This window comes from Hyaena hyaena, unplaced genomic scaffold, assembly GCF_003009895.1.
Source record: "Hyaena hyaena isolate Hyena2069 unplaced genomic scaffold, ASM300989v1 scaffold_30, whole genome shotgun sequence".
NCBI lineage: Eukaryota > Metazoa > Chordata > Mammalia > Carnivora > Hyaenidae > Hyaena > Hyaena hyaena.
The window spans coordinates 4,171,707-4,194,150 of record NW_024080662.1 but is presented as its reverse complement, the minus strand read 5'-3'; the positions used below and the strand labels follow the sequence as shown (position 1 = coordinate 4,194,150).

At 51.3% G+C, this 22,444-nt stretch overlaps 2 protein-coding genes and 1 non-coding gene across 4 annotated transcripts in view; 2 read left to right on the top strand and 1 right to left on the bottom strand.

Annotated features, from left to right (window-relative positions):
* The window catches only part of LIMD1 (LIM domain containing 1), a 73,695-nt gene extending 65,585 nt beyond the window's left edge, over positions 1-8,110 (top strand). For both annotated transcript variants that reach the window (XM_039228201.1, XM_039228199.1), the window contains 4 exons: positions 2,910-3,040; positions 3,584-3,635; positions 4,182-4,250; positions 5,433-8,110. In XM_039228201.1, coding sequence (XP_039084132.1) covers positions 2,910-3,040; positions 3,584-3,635; positions 4,182-4,250; positions 5,433-5,570 — 390 coding nt within the window. In that variant the 3' untranslated portion in view covers positions 5,571-8,110. The remainder of the gene's footprint in view (positions 1-2,909; positions 3,041-3,583; positions 3,636-4,181; positions 4,251-5,432) is intronic.
* Positions 8,111-15,132: 7,022 nt separating this feature from the next.
* TRNAR-ACG lies at positions 15,133-15,205 on the bottom strand. Its single transcript has one exon. It is a non-coding gene; the product is annotated as a tRNA-Arg (tRNA).
* A 265-nt stretch (positions 15,206-15,470) lies between these two features.
* Positions 15,471-22,444, top strand: part of SACM1L (SAC1 like phosphatidylinositide phosphatase) — a 57,469-nt gene continuing 50,495 nt past the window's right edge. The window contains exon 1 of the mRNA XM_039228202.1: positions 15,471-15,606. Coding sequence (XP_039084133.1) covers positions 15,575-15,606 — 32 coding nt within the window. The 5' untranslated portion in view covers positions 15,471-15,574. The remainder of the gene's footprint in view (positions 15,607-22,444) is intronic.

Genomic DNA, 22,444 nt, shown 5'->3' with positions numbered 1-22,444 from the left:
CCACACCCTCACCTCTACCTCCTACAGATGCCAGCCAGTCTCCACAGGGCTCTCTTTCGTTAGGAGAATTTGTCCTTGAGAGTTTAGAGTCTTTCTAACAAACCCACCACACATGAGGTCAACAGTGTTCAAAGTTATGAATGTGATTATACCTGATTTTTACTTCTGGGCGTCCTAAGCCTTCTCTGGGCCTCAGAGTTGCGTATCAAACCACCTATGACATGGTAGTTTAAAACAACAGTGATTTGGGGCATCTGGGTGGCTCAGTCGGTTAAGCATCGACTTCGGCTCAGGTTTGTGGGTTTGAGCCCCGTGTCAGGCTCTGTGCTGACAGCTCAAAGCCTGGAGCCTGCTTCAGATTCTGTGTCTCCCTCTCTCTCTAACCCTTCCCTGCTCACATGTGCTTGCTCTCTCTGTCTCTCAAAAATATTAAAAGAAATTTTAAAACAACAGTGATTTATTTATCGTGATTCATAGAATTAAGTCGGGGCTCAGTGGAATGATTCTTCTGCTCCATGTGGCCTTGGCTGGGGTCACTCATTCAGCTGCATTCAGCTGGTATCACAGTTGAGTGCCCAAGATGGCTTCTTCCCTCCAGGCCTTGCTCTCCGAGGCCACTGACCTCATTCGCTGGACGACTTCCCTTCTATAGAGAGGAAGGAAAGCTGTCAGGCTTCTTAAGTCCTCAGCTCAGAAATCTCCGAACATCATTTCTTCCTCCTTCTGTTCCTCAAAGAACATCACAAGGCCCATCTTAATTTACAGGGTGGGAAAAATCTCCTCCACCTTTTTTTTTTTTTTTGAGTTTATTTATTTTGAGAGAGAGGGAGAGAGAAAGCAGGGGAGGGGCAGAGAGAGAGGGGGAGAGACAGAATCTGAAACAGGCTCCAGGCTCTGAGCTGTGAGCACAGAGCCCGACGTGGGGCTCAAACCCACGAGTGGTGAGATCATGACCTGAGCTGAAGTCGGACTTTAACCACCTGAGCCACCCAGGCGCCCCTCTCCTCTTCCACTTCTTGAAGCCAGGGCCAGCCTTGCATGCAGGGAGGGAAGGAACAAGCTTTGGAATCATCTCTCCACACAAGGATGACGCAAAGTTGGACCTGGGCCCTTGCAGGGTCTTTTCTCCCACTTGAATACTTTTAGCGAATGCCTGTCTGGTAGGGACCCCCTGTTTTAGAAACAGAACCGTTTACGCAGAGAAAGATCCCTTCAGACACCATTCTTGGTTCTCCAAGGGAACCAGCCAGTTGTCCAGGCTCTCCTATAACCCGTTGGTGCCCCTCACCCGCCCCCTTAACACAGCGGAGTACTCCTAGCTTGCAGGCTAAAACTGGGCATCTTCCCGCAGTAACAAGAAAGATCACAGTGAGTCAGAGTGCACTTTGGGCACATTGTGGGTTAAGTTAATTTAAGAGTCTCTTCTGCCAAGACAGCATTAGCCTGGGAGCAAAGTGCATTCTAAGGTCCAGATTGCCAAGTGGACTTTGGATGCCCGGCTGGGCGTTCTCCCCATTTTGGCAGCTTGCTGCAGACTGAGAGGGGCCCCGAAGGTTCGTGACTCACCAGAGGGAAGGAGGAAGCTGGGAAGCTGAGCCGTCAGGGCACACGAAGCCCCCAGCTTGCCCCCATGGCTGCAGCGTGCCCGGTGTGGCCTTGGCCTTGGGAGGGGGAAGCATTGGGCTCTGGAGCACACCCTTCCTGCAGTGTCATGTGCACCGACAAGGTTTTCCGCAGTCCTAAGCCCCCTTCCTGCTGCCTAGTTGAAGGCATTCTGCTTGGCTTGCCTCCGGGGCGCTGCTGACCGTCGGGGCGCTCCTCGCATCCGTCCGGGTGCTGTAGTTCAGCCGTTCGTGCTACGTTTCGTGGCGCGGGCGATCACAGAAGTGAATCTCCTATGGAGTTGGTAAAAATGCTTTCAGCTGCAAATTATAGAAAAACCCAGACTTGTTGGAAGGCAAACCAATGGTTCTCAAAGTTCAGCATGTGTTGGAATCATTGTATGAAAACACCACCCGGGTTTGCCCTAGAGCTTCTGATCCTGGAGAGCTGGGCTGGGGCCTGGGAATGGACGTTTTTTAACAAGTTCCCGGGCGACGCGGATACTACAGGTCCAGGGACCCCGCCGTGAGATGCGCTGACTTTATAGGAAGGCGCTTCTGTGTCACCTCACAACGGGTTTGGAGGCGGGCAGCTCTGCCGGGAGGTGATTTGGTCACCGGCCGACACCACCAGGGGTGTCCTCACATGTGTCTCCTACCTTGCCTGTCCCAGCTCTGTCCTGGTCCCGGACAGCCTCTTACCACTCCAGGCGTCGCAGCCAGATCAAATGACACTACGGCTTGTGGCGCTTTCTCTCCGTCTCGGGCTTAAACACAACAGCAACAAAAGAGGCTTTGCTTGTGCTTGGATTTGAAATAATCCGGGTCGAGTCACTGCTCATGGGTTATCCTCTGCGGAGGGGAAGCCGTTTACAAGGGGCACCGGGGAGGCAGGAATGAAGAGGTTTTTCTGAGCTCTGCCATTTCTGTGTGGAATTTCCTTTCATCTTTCCACGGGCTGGCTGCTTCCTAAATCTGGGACGGAGCCTTCCGCGGCCCTGCTTCGCACCATTTCCTGCAGAGAGCTGCGGAAGCGCCCCCTGAACTCTCCTCTGGAGGGTCACGTGCAGGAGCGGGGTCCTGTTTGGCTTCCTCCTGATGATGCATTTACCTAGATTTGCCTCCCCCCCCCCTACCCCCCCCCCCGCCATCTCTTGACCTTGATCCAGGGGAATCTCGGATGAGTTCACGCCGGGCAGTGTGATTGCGCCCGTGGTGCCTCAGCCTGACGTGTTCCTCTCCTTCCCGCCGCCCACCCCTTCTCCCACGTCGCCGCTGAGCCCTGGCCTCTCCCCTGTCTGCCCCCAGATCCTGCAGGCCCTCGGGAAGTCCTACCACCCCGGCTGCTTCCGCTGCGTCATCTGCAACGAGTGTTTGGACGGGGTGCCCTTCACCGTGGACTCCGAGAACAAGATCTACTGTGTCCGAGACTACCACAAGTGAGGAGGGATGGGGCGGGGAGGGGCCGCACGCGCGAGTGTGGACGGACACCTGCCTGGGCGCGTCCGCAGGCTTGTACCCTCGGTGCAGTCGGGAGGTCAGCTGATGTCGGTGCAGATAGCAAGCGGTTACAGATCGCGTTTACTGATAAAACCGGAGCTGAGATCCCTATAGTCAGATTCCCACGAGGCCTCAGGCTGCATCTGGGAAGCCCGGTGGCTCCAGCCTTAGTTGACTTCCAAAGGCAGCCACCCGGTGCCAGTGGCCACCACCCTCTCTCTGCCTGGGCCTGTGCGGGGCGCCGTGAGGGAAGCCGACCCGGTAACCCCCATCCCTAGCAGGTTGTGGGCAGAGGGCCCGATGTGCTTGTTGCACACTCCTGAGACACCGCCCAGAGGGTGAGCAGGGCCGTCCTGATGCGAGGGCGGAGGGGTTCACCTGACCAGCGACGGGCAGGAGCCCAGCCCGAGGAAGGCTCCAGGGTCTTTCCTCCCGGAAACAGCACAATACGCACTTTATTGCTTCTCTGCTTCTCTCGGCAGGGTGCTGGCCCCCAAGTGCGCAGCCTGTGGGCTTCCCATCCTTCCACCTGAGGTGAGAGGCTTTTGCAGACCCACTTCTGGCGTCTTCCATGCCATGAATCCGTCCCTGGGGTCGCTTGCAAGATCTGTGTCCTGTCCTTATACCTTTGAGAAAGTCCTTTCTGGGGCGCCTGGGGGGCTCAGTGGGTTAAGCGTCCAACTTTAGCTCAGGTCACGATCTCACAGTTTGTCCTCACCAAGAAGGCCCTTTCATGTTAACTCGCTTCCCCGCCCACTGCCCTTCTTGTGTCCCATCTGACCTCACAGGCGTCCAACTCCTTGACTTGATAGTGACGCCTAGATTAGAAGGTGAGCAGAAAGCCTGCCTTTCATTCATTTTTTCAAAAAACATCACACTCCACGTAGGTGGTTTTCCCAGCGTTGAGTCTGACATTCCAGAAAGCCTCCTGCCTTCTCTCGCATTGGGCCAAGGTATCCCTTTTCTGGCTGGTGCGGGACCTCACTGCAGAGCTATGCTCTTCTGAGGCCCCCTGCTTGTCACCTTGGGAGTCTCGTGGGTCCCCCACCTGCCTCTTGTTCTTACTTTCCTTCCGTCCAGGGCTCAGATGAGACCATCCGTGTCGTATCCATGGACAGAGACTTCCACGTGGAGTGTTACCACTGCGAGGTAGGCGCCTCCCCGCGCAGGCTCCCCCAGCCCGTCTCTACCGTGCAGGAGGGAAGTGTGGGCTTCACGTGCCACATTGTCAAGTAGCTGTGTGATTTGGGGCACAGACGCACCCCGCTCCAGCTTCGAGGCTGGCCCATCTGCTGAGAGCCCCTTTCTGAGCTGAGCCTTGGAAATCATGAAGAAACCCACCCCTACTTGGAAACAGACATATCCCTGGTTGGTGTGAAGGTGCCTCTGGGGCTCGTCTGTCCCCTCTCTACCTTGCATCACACCTGGGCTAAACAAGTCACGGGCACCTTGTGACCGCCAGGCAGGCCAGGGCTCCCTCCTCACCCGCCCTTGTGAAGGGTGCAGACACTCTAAGTGCCCGTGGAATTTCAGCCAAGATTAAGTGGATTCGGCCATGGAAGGAGAGTAGATTTACTGTGTGACGCTGTGCGCGGGGTGAATGGGAAGGGGGTGGGGGACAGAGGGAGGCTCCAGTTCACCTGGCAGCCCTGGGGACATTTACTCATAGTCTTCTCCACATAGTCAGTGCCGTGCTGTCCCGTAGGGACCTGAGAGCCACAAAGTCAAGTTGCGTGTGGAGTTCTGTTTTCTAGTAGCCACATTAAAAAAGTAAAGAGGGGCCGCTGGGCGCTCAGTCGGTTGAATGTCTGACTCTTTACTTGGGCTCAGGTCCTGATCCCGGGGTCATGGGATGGAATCCCGCATCAGGCTCCGTGCTGAGCGTGGAGCCTGCTTGAGGTTCTCTCTCTCCCTTTGCCCTACTGCCCCCCTGTCTCTCTCTCTCTCTAAAGTTTAAAAAATAAAAAATGAAAAGAAACGGGGGATTCACTCTTACAATATTTTATTCAACTGGTATATCCAAAATGTCATTTCAATACGTAATCGACATAAGGGGTTTTTCATGAGCCATCTGACATTCACGTCCTGCCCTACGTCTTGGGAACGCGGGGTAGGCATGCCCCGACGCCCCCTCTCAGTTCCAGCCAGCCCCGGTTCAAGTGCGCCTTAGGGCCTTGCCGCACCTCCCCTCGGCTGGACCACGGAACCACACAGCGCCCTCTGCTGGTTCCCGGGACGCTGGCTTCGGCAATCCTTCTGTTCCGTTCTACTAGCCCCTGGACATTTTTGCCTCCCCCTTCGCCCCCCCCCCCCCCCCCCCCCCCCCCCCAGGACTGCGGCCTGGAGCTCAACGACGAAGACGGCCACCGCTGCTACCCCCTGGAAGACCACCTCTTCTGTCACTCCTGCCACGTCAAGAGACTGGAGAAGAGCCCCTCCCCTGCAGCTCTCCACCAGCACCGCTTCTAGCCAGAGCCTCTTCCCGACCTCGCGGTGGCCTCGGGAAGCCAGCGTTGCAAAGCCAGACGTCTGCCTGCTAATTCCGGTGGCCCCCGGCGTGGGAGGGCAGGGTGGGGACAGGCAGGTAAGTTCCTGCCGATGCGCGGGGCGCCTCTCCTTCAGCCGGGGAGGTGAGCCCTCCCTGCCCGGTAGGTGCCACTTTCCCAGTGCCTTTCTCCGCCGCCCCGCCCTCACCGGCTTACTCAGGAAGACACTCTAGCAGGTGTTCGGTGCGTGACACCCCGAGGACCCTCCCGCCCCTCTGGGAACAGTCCGTGCCTTAGAGGGAAAAGCTTGCACTGAGCGAACTTCACAGCATCCTCTGGGGATCACTCTGCTGCCAGTCCATTCGGCCCCTTCCGTGGCCCGTTCAGAAAACACCCGCCCAGCAACAGCCCCCGCTCCCCACGTCCATGCACACAACGTGACTGCAGCCTGCACCCCAACACGCACACACACGGCATTATTTAAGACTTCTTCCTGCCCCAGAGACTCCGCTCTTCTGTCGAGTGGCTGCATATTTTAATTGCGTTGTGGCAAGAGGGAACCGTGACCCATGCTCCGTGCCCGAGGGAGAATTCCCTTGGGAAACCGGAGCCGAGTTTCGGACCAAGCGAGCCGGCCTCGCCTCCCCGGACGCCGACAGAGTTTTGGGTCTTCCTGCAACCCTCCCTCGCTGCCAGGCAGCTGGGAGCCCAGGCGGACGTTTGTCCCGATCGACAGCAGAGCGTGTCTGGGACGAGAACGCAGGGCGGGCGCCTGGCGTCCTTTGTCTTCCTGTTTGCACTGTCTTTCTCTGGAGCTCTCGAGAGTCTGGGACTTTGGAGTCGCTCCCGCAGAGGCAAGTCTCAGGATCCCACGTGGGGACAGCTCTGCCTGTCGCAACGCATTTCACAGGGGGTTCGGGGAAGTCTTGCCCACGTGCTGAGAGCCGGCCCCTCGTACACGCGGAGACTGTGTGTGTGTGTGTGTGTGGCATCTCTAGCCAGCACGAGACGGAGTGCCACAGGAACACTCACCATATTCGTTCTCCACGGGCATGGGCCGCAAAGAAACCCGCAGAAGGTCCACCGCTTCGGTCTGTTTCTTTTCTTGTTTTTCATAGTTTTTCTTCCGCTTTCAATCTTCCACATGCACGAAATACCTCACAGATCAGGGCTTCGCCAAACTGCAGGAGGAGGGACTCGGCCGTCCCTCCGGGCTCGGTGATGCCTTCGTGGGTGCGGGAGGCATCTCCGGTCAGGGCGCTGCGGTCTTAGCTGAAGGTCGGCTGAGGGTGGATCCGGCCGCACGGGGGCGCTACTGCCTGCTGCGTTTCATCAAGCCGGTGCCCCCGGTGGCCAGGGCGGAGCGAGGGCCGCAGCGCGCAGGACTTCAAGGCCGCCTCTGCGCTGCGGAAGCACGGAAGCACGGTTGGTGGCCCTGCGGGTCACCCTCCTGAGGCGGACGTCAGTCTGCCTGGTGTTGCAATGAGAAGATGGTGTAAAAGACTTAGAAAAGAAGGTTGCCTGCCGTTTGCCCCCTCAGCCCGTGGGGAGGGGTGTGGCTGCGGGAGGGCGGCGGTCGTGCCTCTGCTGCCAGCCGGTCTGGGAGCATTGCCCTGGCATCCGCTCGCCGCCACCTCCCCCTCCCCCCCTCCCGGCCTCGCACCCAGGGCGTCAGGGGCCACGGAGAGTGGTCACTGGAGCCCGAGGCCCATGAGACTCGTGGACTTTTCAGCGGGCACAGCTCCCCTTCTACGCAGTGTTTTGACTCTTTTCGGTCGCAGTTGCTGCAAGAGGCACAGAATTGGCACCGTTGAGTTGCCTCCGAGTTCTGTTCAATTCTTCCTGCTAGAGTCCTTTGGTCAGATGTCGCTTGGGCCCAGGCTGCGAGCTCTTATCGATCCCAGGCCACAGGCAGAGGCTCCAGACGGCCTGGGGGAGCGAACCCTGGCGCCAAAACCCTCATGTCTCATAGAATCGCCAGCCCGGCTCTGGCAAGGCTGGTGGGCACATGAAGCCAGCCGACGTCTCTTAACTTTGCCAAAACCTCTCCGGCCTTCACACACCTGTGCTCTGTATGCAAGTGGAGCAAACGGTGGAGAAAACTGTCAGAAGCAGGGATTTGTTTGTAAAGTGGGTAACTAATGACTTAAAAAAAAAGCCTTGGGATTAATTTTTTAAACGCAACGTTTTAAGTGGCCTTGATGGACGTGATTGAGACATCTGCAAACGTGGTGTTTTATACTGTTAAGGAAGAACAGTAAGAGAATTTCCAGGCACCCTAGAAGGCCAAGCAGCAAGTTCTCTTGGTCCAGGGCCCTGGAGAGGGCACCGGTGGGAATCTTGCACCAGCTCCGTTTCTCGGGCTCTTGTGCTAAATCGTGAAGAGATGTTCGCCTACGTGGTTATGTTAAACATTCTGTAAGCTGTTAGCCAAACAGAATTGTAATGGGGTTGAATTTATAGGCACCTAGAAAGAAGATACAAGCACCTGGTAGACCAGGATGAACACATTTATTTTAAAAGATAGAGCGGTGGGGCGCCTGGGTGGCTTAGTCGGTTAAGCGTCCGACTTTCGCTTAGGTCATGATCTCGTGTTTCGTGGGTTCGAGCCCCGCGTCGGGCTCTGTGCTGACTGCCAGCTCAGAGCCTGGAGCCTGTTTCAGTCTGTGACTCCCTCTCTCTCTGACCCTCCCCTGCTCACGCTGTCTCTCTCTCTCTCTCTCTCTCTCTCTCCTGGAAATAAAAAACATTAAAAAAATAAAATAAAAGGTAGAGCGGGTAGCCCTTCCTGAGTTCCCTAGATAGCTCTTGGGCTTTAGATAAATGAGGAAAATTAAGGTTTGGTTCCTGACCCCAAAGCCAGCCTCCAGCCTCCTTCCCTGCTCTATTTTGCCATTAGAATTTTCTCCTCCCCCTCCCCCCCCCACCCCTTCCCAAGCGAGGGCCGTTCAGAAATTGCCGAGGTGGCCTGAGAAAAACCAATAATGTAGTTTGCCCTGCTATCGTCTGTCTCGATGTCACTCTCCTACCTGTCACTGGGTAGAGTGATTTGTTCATCTCTCATCACGGAAGGGCATTTCATCCCGTCTGGGTCATTGCCTGTACATGGCAGCAGGGTCTGCCCTCTCTCTGAGGGGCCAGCGCTCCAAGTGAAAACCTCGTTCAGCTGAGTGTTGAGGCCTGGGCGGCGAATGCAGTAAGGGGTGCTGATCACCGTCACCCGCCGCCATCACCTTGTTCCCATGGGCTTGAGTCATACAAAAGGAAAAATGTCAGGACCTGAGAGAATGATCTGGAACCCCCATCCTTGGCAGGCATGGCATTTCCCATGTGCGGGAAAGTATGGCAGCCGTGGTGTCTGCCGGTTCCCTCGCAAACCACGTGTACAAGACTTGACCCCCCCCAAAACCAGCCGTGTTGCTGGATGCACCAGTCACAGATCTGTCCGCCAGGAATTCCTTTGTGCCAGGAATGAGTTCTAACTTGCAGGTGATTCGAAGTCAGTCTTAAAAGTAATAGAATAAAATGAGTGAAACATAGTAGCTGTTGTTCTGAGCTGGAACTGGACAGATGTGGGACATTTCTGTAGAGTGTATGAAAATTTCACCTTGCAGGGAAATTATTTTTCTCTGTATCTCTTCTTTTACAATAAAAAACTCTTCAAAATTGTACTGTTACTATAAAATGATTCAAAATGTCATGACAATAAACTGCATCAATTGTAGCCTATTAAAGTGCTCTCCAACATGGTGGTGATTAACGGGTTTTCTTTTGTGTGTGTGCAGTACACCGATGATGCTTTTTGCTAACTGTGTTTGGTCTTCTTTTGGGGCTCTGGATCCTTAAAGGAACGTAGGGGTCAAAACTACGGAAGGTCCAAGAGCTAATAAGGTAGCGTGTGCCGTGGTGTCATGATCCTGCTGGAAGTTATGAGACTCCTCGGTCAGAGACAAAGGACAGCTTAATGCGGCACCAACAGGAGTGTTCTTTATTGGGGGTAAGGGGGAGCACAAGCGAGCACAGAAGAGGGTCAGGGAATCTTTTCTTTTAAATTAACTTATTTAGAGAGAGAGAGCAGGGGAGGGACAGAGAGAGAGGGAGAGAGAATCTTAAGCAGGCTCCACAGCTTCAGCACAGAGCCCAACGCGAGGCTTGAACTCATGAACTGTGAGATCACTACGTGAGCTGAAACCAAGAGTCAGACCTTTAAGTGACTGAGCCCCCTCCCCCAGGCACGCCGAGAGAGAGAATCTTAAGTAGGCTCCACACTCAGTGCAGAGCCCAACACAGGGCTGGATCCCAAGACCCTGGGATCGTGACCCGAGCCGAAATCAAGAGCTGGACACTTAACTGACTGAGCCACCCAGGTGCCTCAGCAGCGTTTTACCTTATCAGCATTTACCCGGACTCCCTGAGCCCGCATGCTTCTAGGGCCCCATGAAGAGGGCCAGGGGATCCCTGCGCATGCAGCAGGCTGCGTTGCAAGAGGAAACCCGAGTCTTACAATGACAGGTAAGCCTGCCTGTCCTTGGCTCCAGAGAGAGACACTGTGCTTACCACCCAAGAAAGACCATTCACTACACCAACATCCTTGAAAAGACTTCTGGAATGAAGACAGGGGGTGCCTACCTCATAGGATGTATAGGAACATGAGGGGCCCTTGCAGAACCAAGAATTGGCAGTTTCTCTCCCTGGGTCCTTAATCTTGAGACTGGATGTCATGCTGCAGTGGTGGTGATTTTGTCTCCTATGTATGTTTCTTTCTGATGAGGTCCCAATCGAAGAATCCCAGAGCTGAGTGGCCCCTGGATGTGAAGCCAGCACGCACAGGGAAGCACGGGAAGGCAGAGAAAAGGGCTGTGTGTGTGCTTGGGATCCTTGGGGTGGGAGAGATGGCCCGGACTTGCCTTTTCACAGCTCAGTCCACGGGCTGTTTCAGGCTTTGGGTGCACTCTTGTGGCCGCCAGGTCTGATGTGCCGGCGACACGGGGAAGCTGAGAGCGGGTGCCCACTGTAGTGGTGTCTTAACTGGAAAATAAAACCGCTTTTTACATGATGAGAGAGCACTTCTACTGATTTTACAAACATGGGCTGCCATTTTCTCATGACCCTGATGCTGCAAGGGATGAAACTATGATCAGGGGCCAAGGTGGGCTGGGGAGATGGCGATTAAGCCCTGATTTGTGGTGTTTGCTCGTTTCTATGATGTATGTACTCCCATCACAGCCAAGTTTGGGCTTGACGTGACATCCCTGCGCCTGGAGCTGGGAGGAGATGGCAAGGTCATGAACAAATACCAGCTGGCTCAGGCCTCCTGGGCCATGTGGGGCTGAAGCACTGGGGAGATCTGGTTTGGTTTTAAGTTCCACGATTAAAGCAGTAACAACAGTAATAGCTGCCATGTATCATGTGCTCACTGTGTACTAGGCACTGTTCTAAGGACCATATTCTTTATAATCTATTTAATGGATAAGGCAACTGAGTCACAGAAGGGTGAAGTAACTCTCCAGATGCGAAGCACCCAGTAAACCAAGCCGAGACTTCATCCAGGCCGAGTCTCACCCAGAGGGAACTGTTGCATCACTGTGGCCCCTGGGAGCAAGAACTTGTGGCTTTGTTCATTAGAGCCACTTGGCCGAAAGCACTCATTGCGAGGGGGGAGGGAGGAGGGGCCTGCTGGAGTCTATATTGGTTTATTGCTTCTGGAATAAGCAAATGGAGTGGCCTAAACAACACAAATCTGGGGACATCTGGGTGGCTCAGTCGGTTAAGTGTCTGACTCGATCTCGGCTCAGGTCATGATCTCATGGTTGGTGAGTTCGAGTCCCCCATCGGGCTCTGCACTGACAGCCAGGATCCTGCTTGGGATTCTCTCTTCCTGCCCCTCCCCTGCTTGTGTGCATGCATGCTCTCTCTTTCTCTCTCTTAAAAACACACACACACACACACACACACACACACACACACACAAATCTGTCATCCTATGGTTCTGGAGAAATGGATTTATAGAGCTCAAATCAGGGTGTCAGCAGAGCCGAATTCCTTCCAGAAGCGCTAGGGGAGAATCCATCCCTTGCCCTTGCCCTTCTTCAGCTTCTAGAGGGTGCCCACACTTCTTGGTTTGTGGCTCCATCCCTGAAGACTGTTATCACACCTCCTCTCTCTCCGCCTCCTGCTTCTTGCTTGTGAGGCCACAGGGTAGGATTACATTGGGCACCCCCATGGGGTCTAGGATAATCCCCTCATCCCTTAAGGATAATCCCTTAACTAATCACATCTGCAAAGCTTCTTTAACTTACAGGATAAGCGATTCATAGGTTCTGGGGATGAGGCCGTGGACAGCTCCGTGGGGGAGCACTTCCCAGTTTACTACAGAGTCCACCATACTTTTTGGATGGAGTGAAAATATGGTGTGATTATTAGGTGCATTTTCTTTCAAGCATTGCTAAAGGTGGGCTTTGAATTTCCCCTGGATTGAAAACAGAAGTGCTTCCCACATAAAAGTGATTTGGCCTTTGGATCCTGGGTGTAAAAATGAATCCGAATCCGTCGCACTTCGTGGGAGAAAAATAAGCCAGCGGCCTGGGCCAGGAGAATTCCCAGGTGTGTGACAGCCCCAGGTCTGTGACACTGTTAGGAGAAGCCCTAGTTACCTGGATGGTCCGAGCAGCCGACAGCATTCCCATCACTCGGTTAGATACACGTCCCTCCCACTGATCCCTCCCATTGACCCTGAGTCCACACGTGTGGTCGCCCTCCAGTGCACAGAAAGCTGAAGGCCAAGATAGCTTTGGGGTCAAGAGCCCAGACTCAAGTTCTAACTGAGGCTCACCACTTAATTGCTCAATGACCTCAAGCAAATTTTGTTCTGCGCATGTAAAAATGGGGACAACAGGTGAACTTCCCTTATAGGATTGTTGTAGGATTGATTGAATTAGTCCAAGTGAAGAGTTTAGCGCTCTTAATTGCTAATAAGAGTGACAGGCTTTAAGACTTAATTGATCTTTCCATTGGGAGAGCAAAAAATAAATTACAAAGTGATTAAATGGAAAAAACAATACAAACACAAAAAAATTTGAAAAGACCACGTATACAATAGAAAAAAAAAACGTAAAGTAAAATATTGGTAAATTGGAATACAAAGTAGTGAAAATTACTTTAGATTCAAAAATAGTGTAAGAAAAAGATAAATGATAAATTGCAAGATTGCGATGTTTGAAACCCAGTGAAGAAATGGGCAGAAGATATGAACAGACACTTCTCCAAAGAGGACATCCAGATGGCCAACAGACACATGAAACGATGCTCAGCATCCCTCCTCGTCAGGGAAATACAAATCAAAACCACACTGAGATACCACCTCACGCCAGTCAGAGTGGCTAAAATGAACAAATCAGAGAACTCTAGATGCTGGCGAGGATGTGGAGAAACGGGCACCCTCCTACACTGTTGGTGGGAATGTAAACTGGTACAGCCCCTCTGGAAAACAGTGTGGCGGTTCCTCAGGAAACTAACAATAGAACTCCCCTAGGACCCAGCAATAGCACTGCTAGGAATTTACCCAAGGGATACAGAAATGCTGAGGCATAGGAGCACATGTACCCCAATGTTCATAGCAGCACTCTCAACAATAGCCAAAACATGGAAAGAGACTAAGTGTCCATCATTGGACGAATGGATCAAAAAGATGTGGTTTATCTATACGATGGAATACTACATGGCAATGAGAAACAATGAAATCTGGCCATGTGTAGCAACATGGATGGACCTGGAGGGTGTTATGCTGAGTGAAATAAGTCAGGCAGAGAACGACAAATACCATATGTTTGCACGTATAGGAGGATTAGGAGGAACTTGACGGAGGAACAAGGGAGAGAAGAAGGGGGAAATGGTGGGGGAAAGGGAGAGAGGCAAACCATGAGAGACTCTTGAATGATGCCAAAAACTGAGGACTGATGGACGTGGGGGAGAGGGGGGATGGGCATGGAGGAGGGCACTTGTGGGGATGAGCACTGGGTGTTATGTGGAAACTAATTTGACAATAAACTATTTGTAAAAAAAATAAACTTAAAAAAACCAAAGAACAAAAAAAAAAGATTGCGATGTTTGAGAGCTAAAGAATTAATATTCTTTATGTATTAAAAAATCTAACAAATCTAAGAAAAAGTGAATACATACATCAAGAGAAAATAGATATATGAAGTAATATATGTAAAAGGAAGTTCTGTTTTTCTATTATGAAGATTGCAAAGAAATTATAGTGAAATCTAAAACATTCAGTGTTGGCTAGCAAGCAGGAAAACATGCTATTAATGTAAGTAAGTTTAATTTTTTTGGAGGGAATTTGAAAATATGTTCCAAGTCTCAAAAATGCCCATGAAATGGACCTTAAAAACGTCCCTCTGGTCATTCCACATCCAGAAATTTATAAGACATATCAGAAATAATTCAACACAGCACTATCTTTAAAAACCGTTAAGGTGAATAATCCAAATTCCCAACAAGAGAGTAATGCTTAAAATTACCTAGTTCTTGGATGGGATAGCTTCAACGTATATTTAATGACCTTAAATCTCAGGAAGATAAGGGGACAAAACGGTAACACAAAGACATACCTAGTACTCCCTAAAATTTGGAAAAATACGTGGGTAGGTATATCCATATTTAAAAGCGTGGAAGAAAAAACATCTAAAAGGAAAAAATTATATTAACAGTAATGATCTCAGGATGGGAATTATTTTTATTCCAAAACAGTTTTCTGTATTTCACAAATTTTCTGTTATTTCTTCAAGCGGCGGGGGGGGGGGGGGGGGGGGGGTAGTGATACTGGAGAGCTTAATTGATCGACATGTCTGTCCTGTCTTAGCCAGTCCACGGGTTCGGGTCTGCTTTCCTCCACAGAGATTTCCAGACCTCAGGTCTTCAAGGCAGGCATCATAATGCATTCTGCTAGATCACCTGGAGTCACCTCACTATAAAAACACGCCTGCCTCGGGCCTTCCCGGGGAAATTGGCTGCAGGTGGCCTGTGCACGCTGACCCCCTCCACCGCCTGCGCTGCGTGGCCCGCGCTCCGCAGCCGCGCGCAGCCGCACTCAAGCGCCCAGTCCCCCGGCGTGTGAGCTCCGGAGCCCTTGCCCGCCGGCCCCCCACGTCACTTCGGGATTCTCCGCCCCGGGGAGACGGGCCAGGACCGTGCCTCGAGTGCGCTTTGGGCTAACCTCCGGCCGCAGCGCGTCCCCCACTCCAAACTGTCACGTTTCCAAGTGTATCTTCCTTTTTGGACCCCATTTCCAGAGGCTCCGGCATCATCAAGGGGGCGCCGTGCACTTTACAAACCACCTCACTCGACTCCCGGTTCCCAACCAGCTAAAAAGATGACATTTCAAAAAAAAAAAAAAAAAGAAAGAAAAGAAAAGATGACGTTTCGGGCAACGTGGCGGTAAAAGTCAAGCTATTTAACTTCCACACTCGAGCCAGGGTCCTCTCCAGGGAGACCGTGTAACGTGATCAAACCCAGACCCAGACGTGGCAAAAAGTGCACCACGAGCCAGCCAGGAGTCGAACCTAGAATCTTCTGATCCGTAGTCAGACGCGTTATCCATTGCGCCACTGGCCCTGTAGCAGCCCAACCCTCCCTGTGATGCAGATCACCCCTTGCACAGCTTCCACAAGTTCCCCGGCACAGGCGCAGCGTTTCTGCCCCGAGGCCGCGGCGCCAGCCCACCGCCCTCGCCGCCCCGCCTTCCCCTAACTAGCGCCCTGCACCAATCCGCAGCGGCAACGTCACGGCGCTCTTGGGCTCTTGGGCACAAGTTTGGCCGCGGCCGCCTCCCGTCCGCTCGGGGTCGAATGGGGCGGGGAGAGGGGTGGGGCGAGCTGGGCGCTGCGGCCGCGGAGCAGGGTGAACGGTAGCGCCGTGGAAGAGGTGGCGGCGCTGCGCGGGGCGCGGCGGGCGGAAAGAGGAAGAAGGAGCTAGTGGTGCACGATGGCGGCGACGACCTACGAGCGGCTGAAGCTGTGAGTCCCGCGGGCTGGAGGCCATTGGCCGAAGGGGCCTGAGGGGTGGCGGGCGGGGCGGCAGGTGCGGGCCGCCGGCGGCCCCGGGCAGGGCTCCGGAGTCCCGGGGCTGCGGGCCGGGTGTGGGAGCCCCTGGCGCTCCTCGCCTCCCTCGCCCGGTGCGGCCCGTCCCAGAGCTTGTAGCTTGCGGCCGCCCGAAGGCCCCGCTGGGGTCGCCACAGGCCCGGGAGCCCGGGGACGACAGTCTCGCCGGCCTTTCTTCGCCCAGCTCGGCCTCAGCGCCCACGGCGGGAGAGCGGAGCTGCAGCCTGGCCGCCAGCGAGCCTGGGGCGGCGTTGGGATGCGGCAAGCTCGGGGCGTGCTCCTCCCCACCCACTCTGCTCGTTTGTTGGAGAGGTGGCGGCTAAATTTATCTTTATTGCTTAGTTGGGGGGGGGGGGGGAGAAGTTTTTTTCTTTTCTTTTCTTTTCTTGTTTAATGGACCCATCACGTTAGAGTCCACAGGCAAATGGACAACTTGTAACGGGGCATCAGAGCCTTTCTGACCAGCCTGCAGGATGCCGGAATAAGGAACAGTAAGATACTCTCGAGATCCTAAAAGGTTTCCCTCGTCTTACTTACCTATTATGCAACTCCAGCACAAAGCAGGTTAAGTTCACGTTGATAGGCAGAGGCTCTTCTGGAGATTTTTTGGCACTGCAGATGGACTTTTCTGCAAAGCCCAGGTTCTTGAGGTTTCGAGAAATAGGCTCTGGTTGTTCGAGTTGTAAATTAAGTATTTGTAGGTTCTTTGGGCTTGTCCTGGATAAATAAAAGTACCCGTTTCCCCTAGCATTACCGTGACCTCCTTGGTTTTCTTGTGTCTGAATAACTTTGTTCTACTCTGCGTTTAATGCTCTTCCCTCTAGACTGAAAGTCCACTTGCCCTCGTCTGAGAATGTCCTTGGGCTCAGAAGCTAATGCCGTTTTGGGGAAGCTTACCTATCCCTAAATGAGTTAAAATACCTTGGGACTTAGGCAGAGGTATCACGTTTCCCTTGTAGGGATATGAGGACATCCAAATGTGGTTTGGGCACTTCCTCTGCTCCCTGGAACCTCAAACTCACTTAACTTTTTGGAAGGTTCAATTTAAAATTAGGGATGCAGGGGTGCCTGGGTGGCTTAGTCGGTTAAGGGTCTGACTTTCACTTAGGTCATGATCTCGTGGTTCGTGGGTTTGAGCCCCGCTTCGGGCTCTGTGCTGACTGCCAGCTCGGAGCCTGGAGCCTTTTTCAGTTTTTGTTTCTCTCTCTCTCTGACCCTCCCCTGCTCACGCTGTCTCTCTCTCCCTCTCTCTCCTAGAAATAAATTTAAAAAAATATTAAAAAAAATAAAGTAAAATTAGGGATGCAGACTTGAGAGTGAAGTCATCTCCTCGACATGAGGTATTGTGCAGAAAAGATGATTTCTTTTTCCTCAGCCCCTTTCCCTTTGCCCCTTTTGCGTACGGTAATTCTCTGCACGCTTCCCTCCACATTTTCCGTGCCAGGTTTCCTTATTCTCTCCCAGGTCCCCTTTGCAAGATGATCCGTCTTGCTGGTAAATGAATGCAGCGAAAGGTCTTTGGCTCGGGCTGGGGCCGGGGTCACGTGTTCTCAGCTGGCTAACTAGGTTATTGTTGACTATCTGATAGTCACTAAAGGGTTTAATACGATCCTACTGCAGGTCTCAGATGTGTTCGAGCAACGTGGAGCCTTGGCTTGATACAGCTCAGGGGTAGGCCAGGGAATGCAGTGGAATCTGCCCGTGGCAAAGATTGAATGGACCTGAGAATTCTGATGATTGTTTTTATGTTGTCAGGGAGGCACTAAATTCACCACTCCGATCTTGAAAAACAGAATAGAAGGCTCTATATCCGTAAGAGAGAAAGGAAATTTGGCCCTTAAGTGGTGGGGATTTTTGTATTGATTTTTATATAAGTGGAAACTGAAGTGGCGTGAAAATAAATCTGGGGTTATGTGAGAGTCACGCCCTAACTTGTGGGTCCTCAACTTTATACCCCCCCAACAAAGTTTTGAGTGCTTGTGTCAGTGTGAAGCTACCATTTTGTGTGTGTGTGTGTGTGTGTGTGTGATTTTGCTTTTCTTGCCAAGAAGTTTGTGGTTGGAGTCTCTGCTCTTAATCCTTCGTTTTGGCCCTTCCAGTTCCGAGGCCTTGCCGTTCAAGATTTTTAAATGTGGCCTCTGACCTAAGGGGTGTTCTTTTTTAGATGCATTTGGAGGTGGGAGTAGTTTCTGACCCACGTAAGAATTAGTAGGACATAATAGCCATTTTTATTAAAAAATCTTTTTAACGTTCGTTTCTTTTTGAGAGAGAACGAGCGAGACGGAACACAAGCAGGAGAGGGGAGAGAGAAAAGGAGGTGCAGAATCCAAAGCAGACCCCGGTTCCAAGCTGTCAGCACAGAGCTGGACGCGGGGCTCGAACCCACAAACAGCGAGATCATGACCTGAGCTGAAGTCAGAGGCTTAACTGACTGAGCCACCCGGGCGTCCCAACATAGTAACCAGTTTTAAAAACATACCTATAGACGCTTCAAGAAAGATCCATACGAGAGATAGTTTGATCATTTATTACAAAACTGCCACTGAGTCTGTTACAGTGTTGAAATGCTCGGGATTTTAAATAATTTGTTCTACATTTAGCTCCTCCGTTTGCAGTCAGTCTGTGGCCTGCTGTGTTCACCCCCCTCATTGCGCTGATATTACCCTCTGCTCTCCTGCTTGCAGTCTCTAGTTGGTTCTTGCCTGTGGGGCTGAGCCCACATTTCTTAGTCACCTGGATCTAGTCTCTTCCCAAGCTATCCCTTAACCTTCTTTCCCCTAACTGCCCCATGTGTTTCCCCTTCCACCACACCTGGCCGCCCTCGGTTCACCTCAAGCTTGGGCTTACTTTATTTTAATCCTTCTACCCAGATGCCTTCTTGTTCTCTCCCCTCTTTACATGCTGATCACATCCAAGGACCCATGGCAGAGCTGAGAGAGGCAGGCTGTTTTGTCAGAAGAGACTTAGATTCAAACCCTGACCTTGTTAACTTCCTTTAAGTTATGGCCATGTTACTTAACCTCTGGGTCAGTCCTTCATCTGTAAAATGAGCACAGCGCCACTTCACAGGATTATCATAAAGATTGAAAGAGTGTAGATGTAATTAACAGAGACTCACTTTCTCTAAGAAGCCATCTCCCCACATCTTTCCCTTCATGGAGCTCCCGTGGCAGTCTCCTGTCACGGAGACTGGCCGCCAAGTGTGCATCTCGTTTGCACACTCTGTCTCTTAGGACTGACGTGCGGTGTTATTTATTGTCTCCGGGACAGGAGGGCTGAAAGGAGAAGTCTGTTGCGCTGTTTGAACCAGTCACTTTGCCACTTGGAAATGACGAAATCACTATAGTGCATACGCTTCGTTGCAAATAGGTGGAACATGTTAGAAATGCCTTAACTGTTGATTTCTTCACTAGTCCTCGGTGCTAAGCATAAAGCCTTGTGCAGAGAGACGCTCCGTGAGTCACCTGAGTAAATGAACTTGGCAGTGTCAAGCTACCACCAGCATTTCAAAAAGAACACAGCCTGGGGTAATTTGGGGTGTATTCTGTTGAAGTAGCGGCCGCTGCGGTCATTTCATGTCTGTGATTGTCTTTCCAAAGGCCCCTGAGGTCCCAGGTTGATGTAGACCCCCTGTCATCGTTGGAGATGGAGGTTGTTGCCCTTGGCAGGCCGAGCCATGGCACAACCGGCCTTGGAACACAGCGGGCCCAGAGTCCAGAGATCTTTCCATTACACTGCATTATTCAGATTACCTGTTTCCTTATCAGATTGCTTTCACCTTAGTCCTTGGATATGTCTGGTATAGAAGCCAGTCACTTATGTTTGAAAATAGCTGACATATCCATATGGAATTTTAATAAAGAAAGCAGTATTGATGTGTTCAGAATCTAAAATTCTTTTTTTAAATGTTATTTAAAAAAATTAATGTTTATTTTTAAAAAAATTTTTTTTAACATTTATTTATTATTAAGAAACTGAGACAGAGCATGAGCATGGGAAGGGCAGGGAGAGGGGGAGACTAAGAATCTGAAGCAGGTTCCAGGCTCTGAGCTGTCAGCACAGAGCCTGATGTGGGGCTCGAACCCACAAGTGGTGAGATCATGACCTGAATTCAAGTTGGACGCTCAACCGACTGAGCCACCCAGGCGCCCCTAATGTTTATTTTTGAGAGAGACAGAGCGCACACATATGCATGTTCCCTCAAATGGGGGAGGGGCAGTGAGAGATGGAGACACAGAATCTGAATCACACTCCAGGCCCTGAGCTGTCAGCACAGAGCCTGACATGGGCCTCGAACCGACAAAACTGTGAGACCATGACCGTAGCCAAAGTTGGATGCCTAACTGACTGAGCTACCCAGATGCCCCATTTAATGTTATTTTTGAGAGAGAGAGAGAGAGAGCAAGCTGGGGAGGAGCAGAGAGAGAAGGGGACAGAGGATCTGAAGCAGGCTCCGTGCTGACAGCAGAGAGCCGGATGCAGGGCTCAAAGTCCCAAACTGTGAGATCGTAACATGAGCTAAAGTCGGACACTTAACCAATTGAGCCACCCAGGCGCCCCTAAAATTCTTTTAAAACATCCAGGCCATTCTAAATAATCTACCTGTGACTCCTTTTTCTTTTCAAGTTACTGGTGTAAGCATGAGTAATGTCAGACAATGAAAAATTTGAAATTTCAAACGATTACAACAGAAATCCACTATTGGAAACATGTGAAGCACTCCCTGCCCCCCGCCCTTTAAAAGGTCAACTGAAAGGTGTAAGACAGGAAATCCTTTAGAAAGTGAATTAGGCTGCAGCTTGCCTCTGAAGAAACACTGTTGCCTGGGTTAGCACATCCCCTTTCTTCTTCAAAGTTGGCCATAGTTGTGAGGTCGGTGGGGCAGATGTGATGCAACCCTGAACAGACATAAGCTAAGTTACACAGCAATGAAGGCCCGATCCAAGGAACAGTCAGCATATCACACGCCTCTTTGTGAGGAGGGATGGAGGGGAGGGAAGTTACACATTTGGGCACAGGTCAGCTGAGTTGGTATACAAGGTTGGCTTGGGGTGCAGGCTAGAGTGAGTTAGTGCTAGGTTGCTGTGCTTGTTTTAAGTGCGTATTCCAGAGCCTCACATTAGGCCAACTGAGTGAAAACTCTCTCAAGGTGGGTTCTGGGAATCTGCATGTTTAGCTGTCCCAGTGGGCCTGTACTTTTGGGCCACGTGAAGCAGAGTGAGAACTAAAGCATACTGGTTGGTTAGTTAGTAGAACAGCATTCTTTGGAAGGCTTGGGGCCCGGGAAGACTTTGCTACAGATTAGAACTTCAGATTGGGTGGCAGTAAGACCTGGGCCTGTACAGGAGTCTGGTTTGGGGAGATAATGGGTCTTGTGATGCGTAGAAAATAGGAAGTGGGTGGGACCTCAGGGTTTTGAGGAAGAAGATGGAATGAAAGTGAATTTGCTTCCTGGAGATATCGACTGTTTGGGATCAGGTTGGGCTCCTGGGTTGTCTGGGATGAACCTGGGCTCTGAGAGAGGTCCCCGAGGAGTGGCCCAGTGAGGAGGGAACCCCTGGGGCCCAAAGGGCAGATGGATGAGGGGTGGGGGGAACACCTGGATGTCGGTATAGTGGGCTCAGGGGACCTACCCTCTTTACTGTCTGAGTTCTTAACTTTTTGCTAGCCAGATCTAGTAGAATGCTATTCCTGTATATTTTGAACCAGAAATAGGGTAAATTTGATTATTAGGATTTTGATTTAGTTCTTTATGTAAGACTTTTGAGAATGCGTGTCTTTTGCTACAGTTTGTTGACATGACAGTTGACATGCTTCTGTGCAGATAGTAATATGATTCTAAATTGTGCTAAAATATACATACGATTTATCCTCTTGACCATCCGTAAGCGTACAGCTCAGTGGCATTCACACTGTTGGGCAGCCATTACTGCCGTTCATCTCCAGAACTCTCCGTCTTGCGAACCTAAAGCCCTGTGCTCATTAAACAACTCTCCGTTCCTCCTCCCCTGGACCCTGGCAGCCTCCATTCTACTTTCCATCTGTTTCATTGTGGCCACTCTAAGGATGGTAGAATCATCCAGCATTCGTCCCTTTGTGACTGGCTTATTTCCACTTTGCATAATGTACTGAGAATTCATCCATGTTACAGTATGTGTCAGAATTTCCTTTTTAAGGCTGCATAACACTGCATTTTATGTATCTCCTACATTTTGTTTCCCATTCATCTGTTGTTGGATGATGAGGTTGCTTCCACCTTTTTGGCTATTAGGAACAACACTGCTGTGAGCACGGGTGTATAAATATCTCTCTGAGACCTTGCTTTCAATTCTTTTGACTATATACCCATAAGTGGAATAGCTGGATCATATTTTAATTTTTTTGAGGAACCGCCATGTTGTTTTCCCACAGTGGCTGCACCATTTTATGTTCCCACCAACAGTGCACACTGTTCCAGTCTCTCTACATCCTCACCATCAGTTGTTTTGTTTTTCATAATAGCTATTGTAATGGGTGTGAGGTCAGCAAATAGTAATATTTTTGAAGTGGGGTAAATTTGCTCTCTGGATGTGACAGGATTTTGAAGAGATTAATTGTTGCCTAGAAATATAAACGTTACATGGAGGAAAAAAGGGATGTTTTCAGACACTAGACAATCATATATTGACAACTCTGAAAAAAATATTGTGTTTATATTATAATTAAATATATTGCTTTTAAATTTGACAAGGGTAGTTTTTAAAAAGCACTCTTA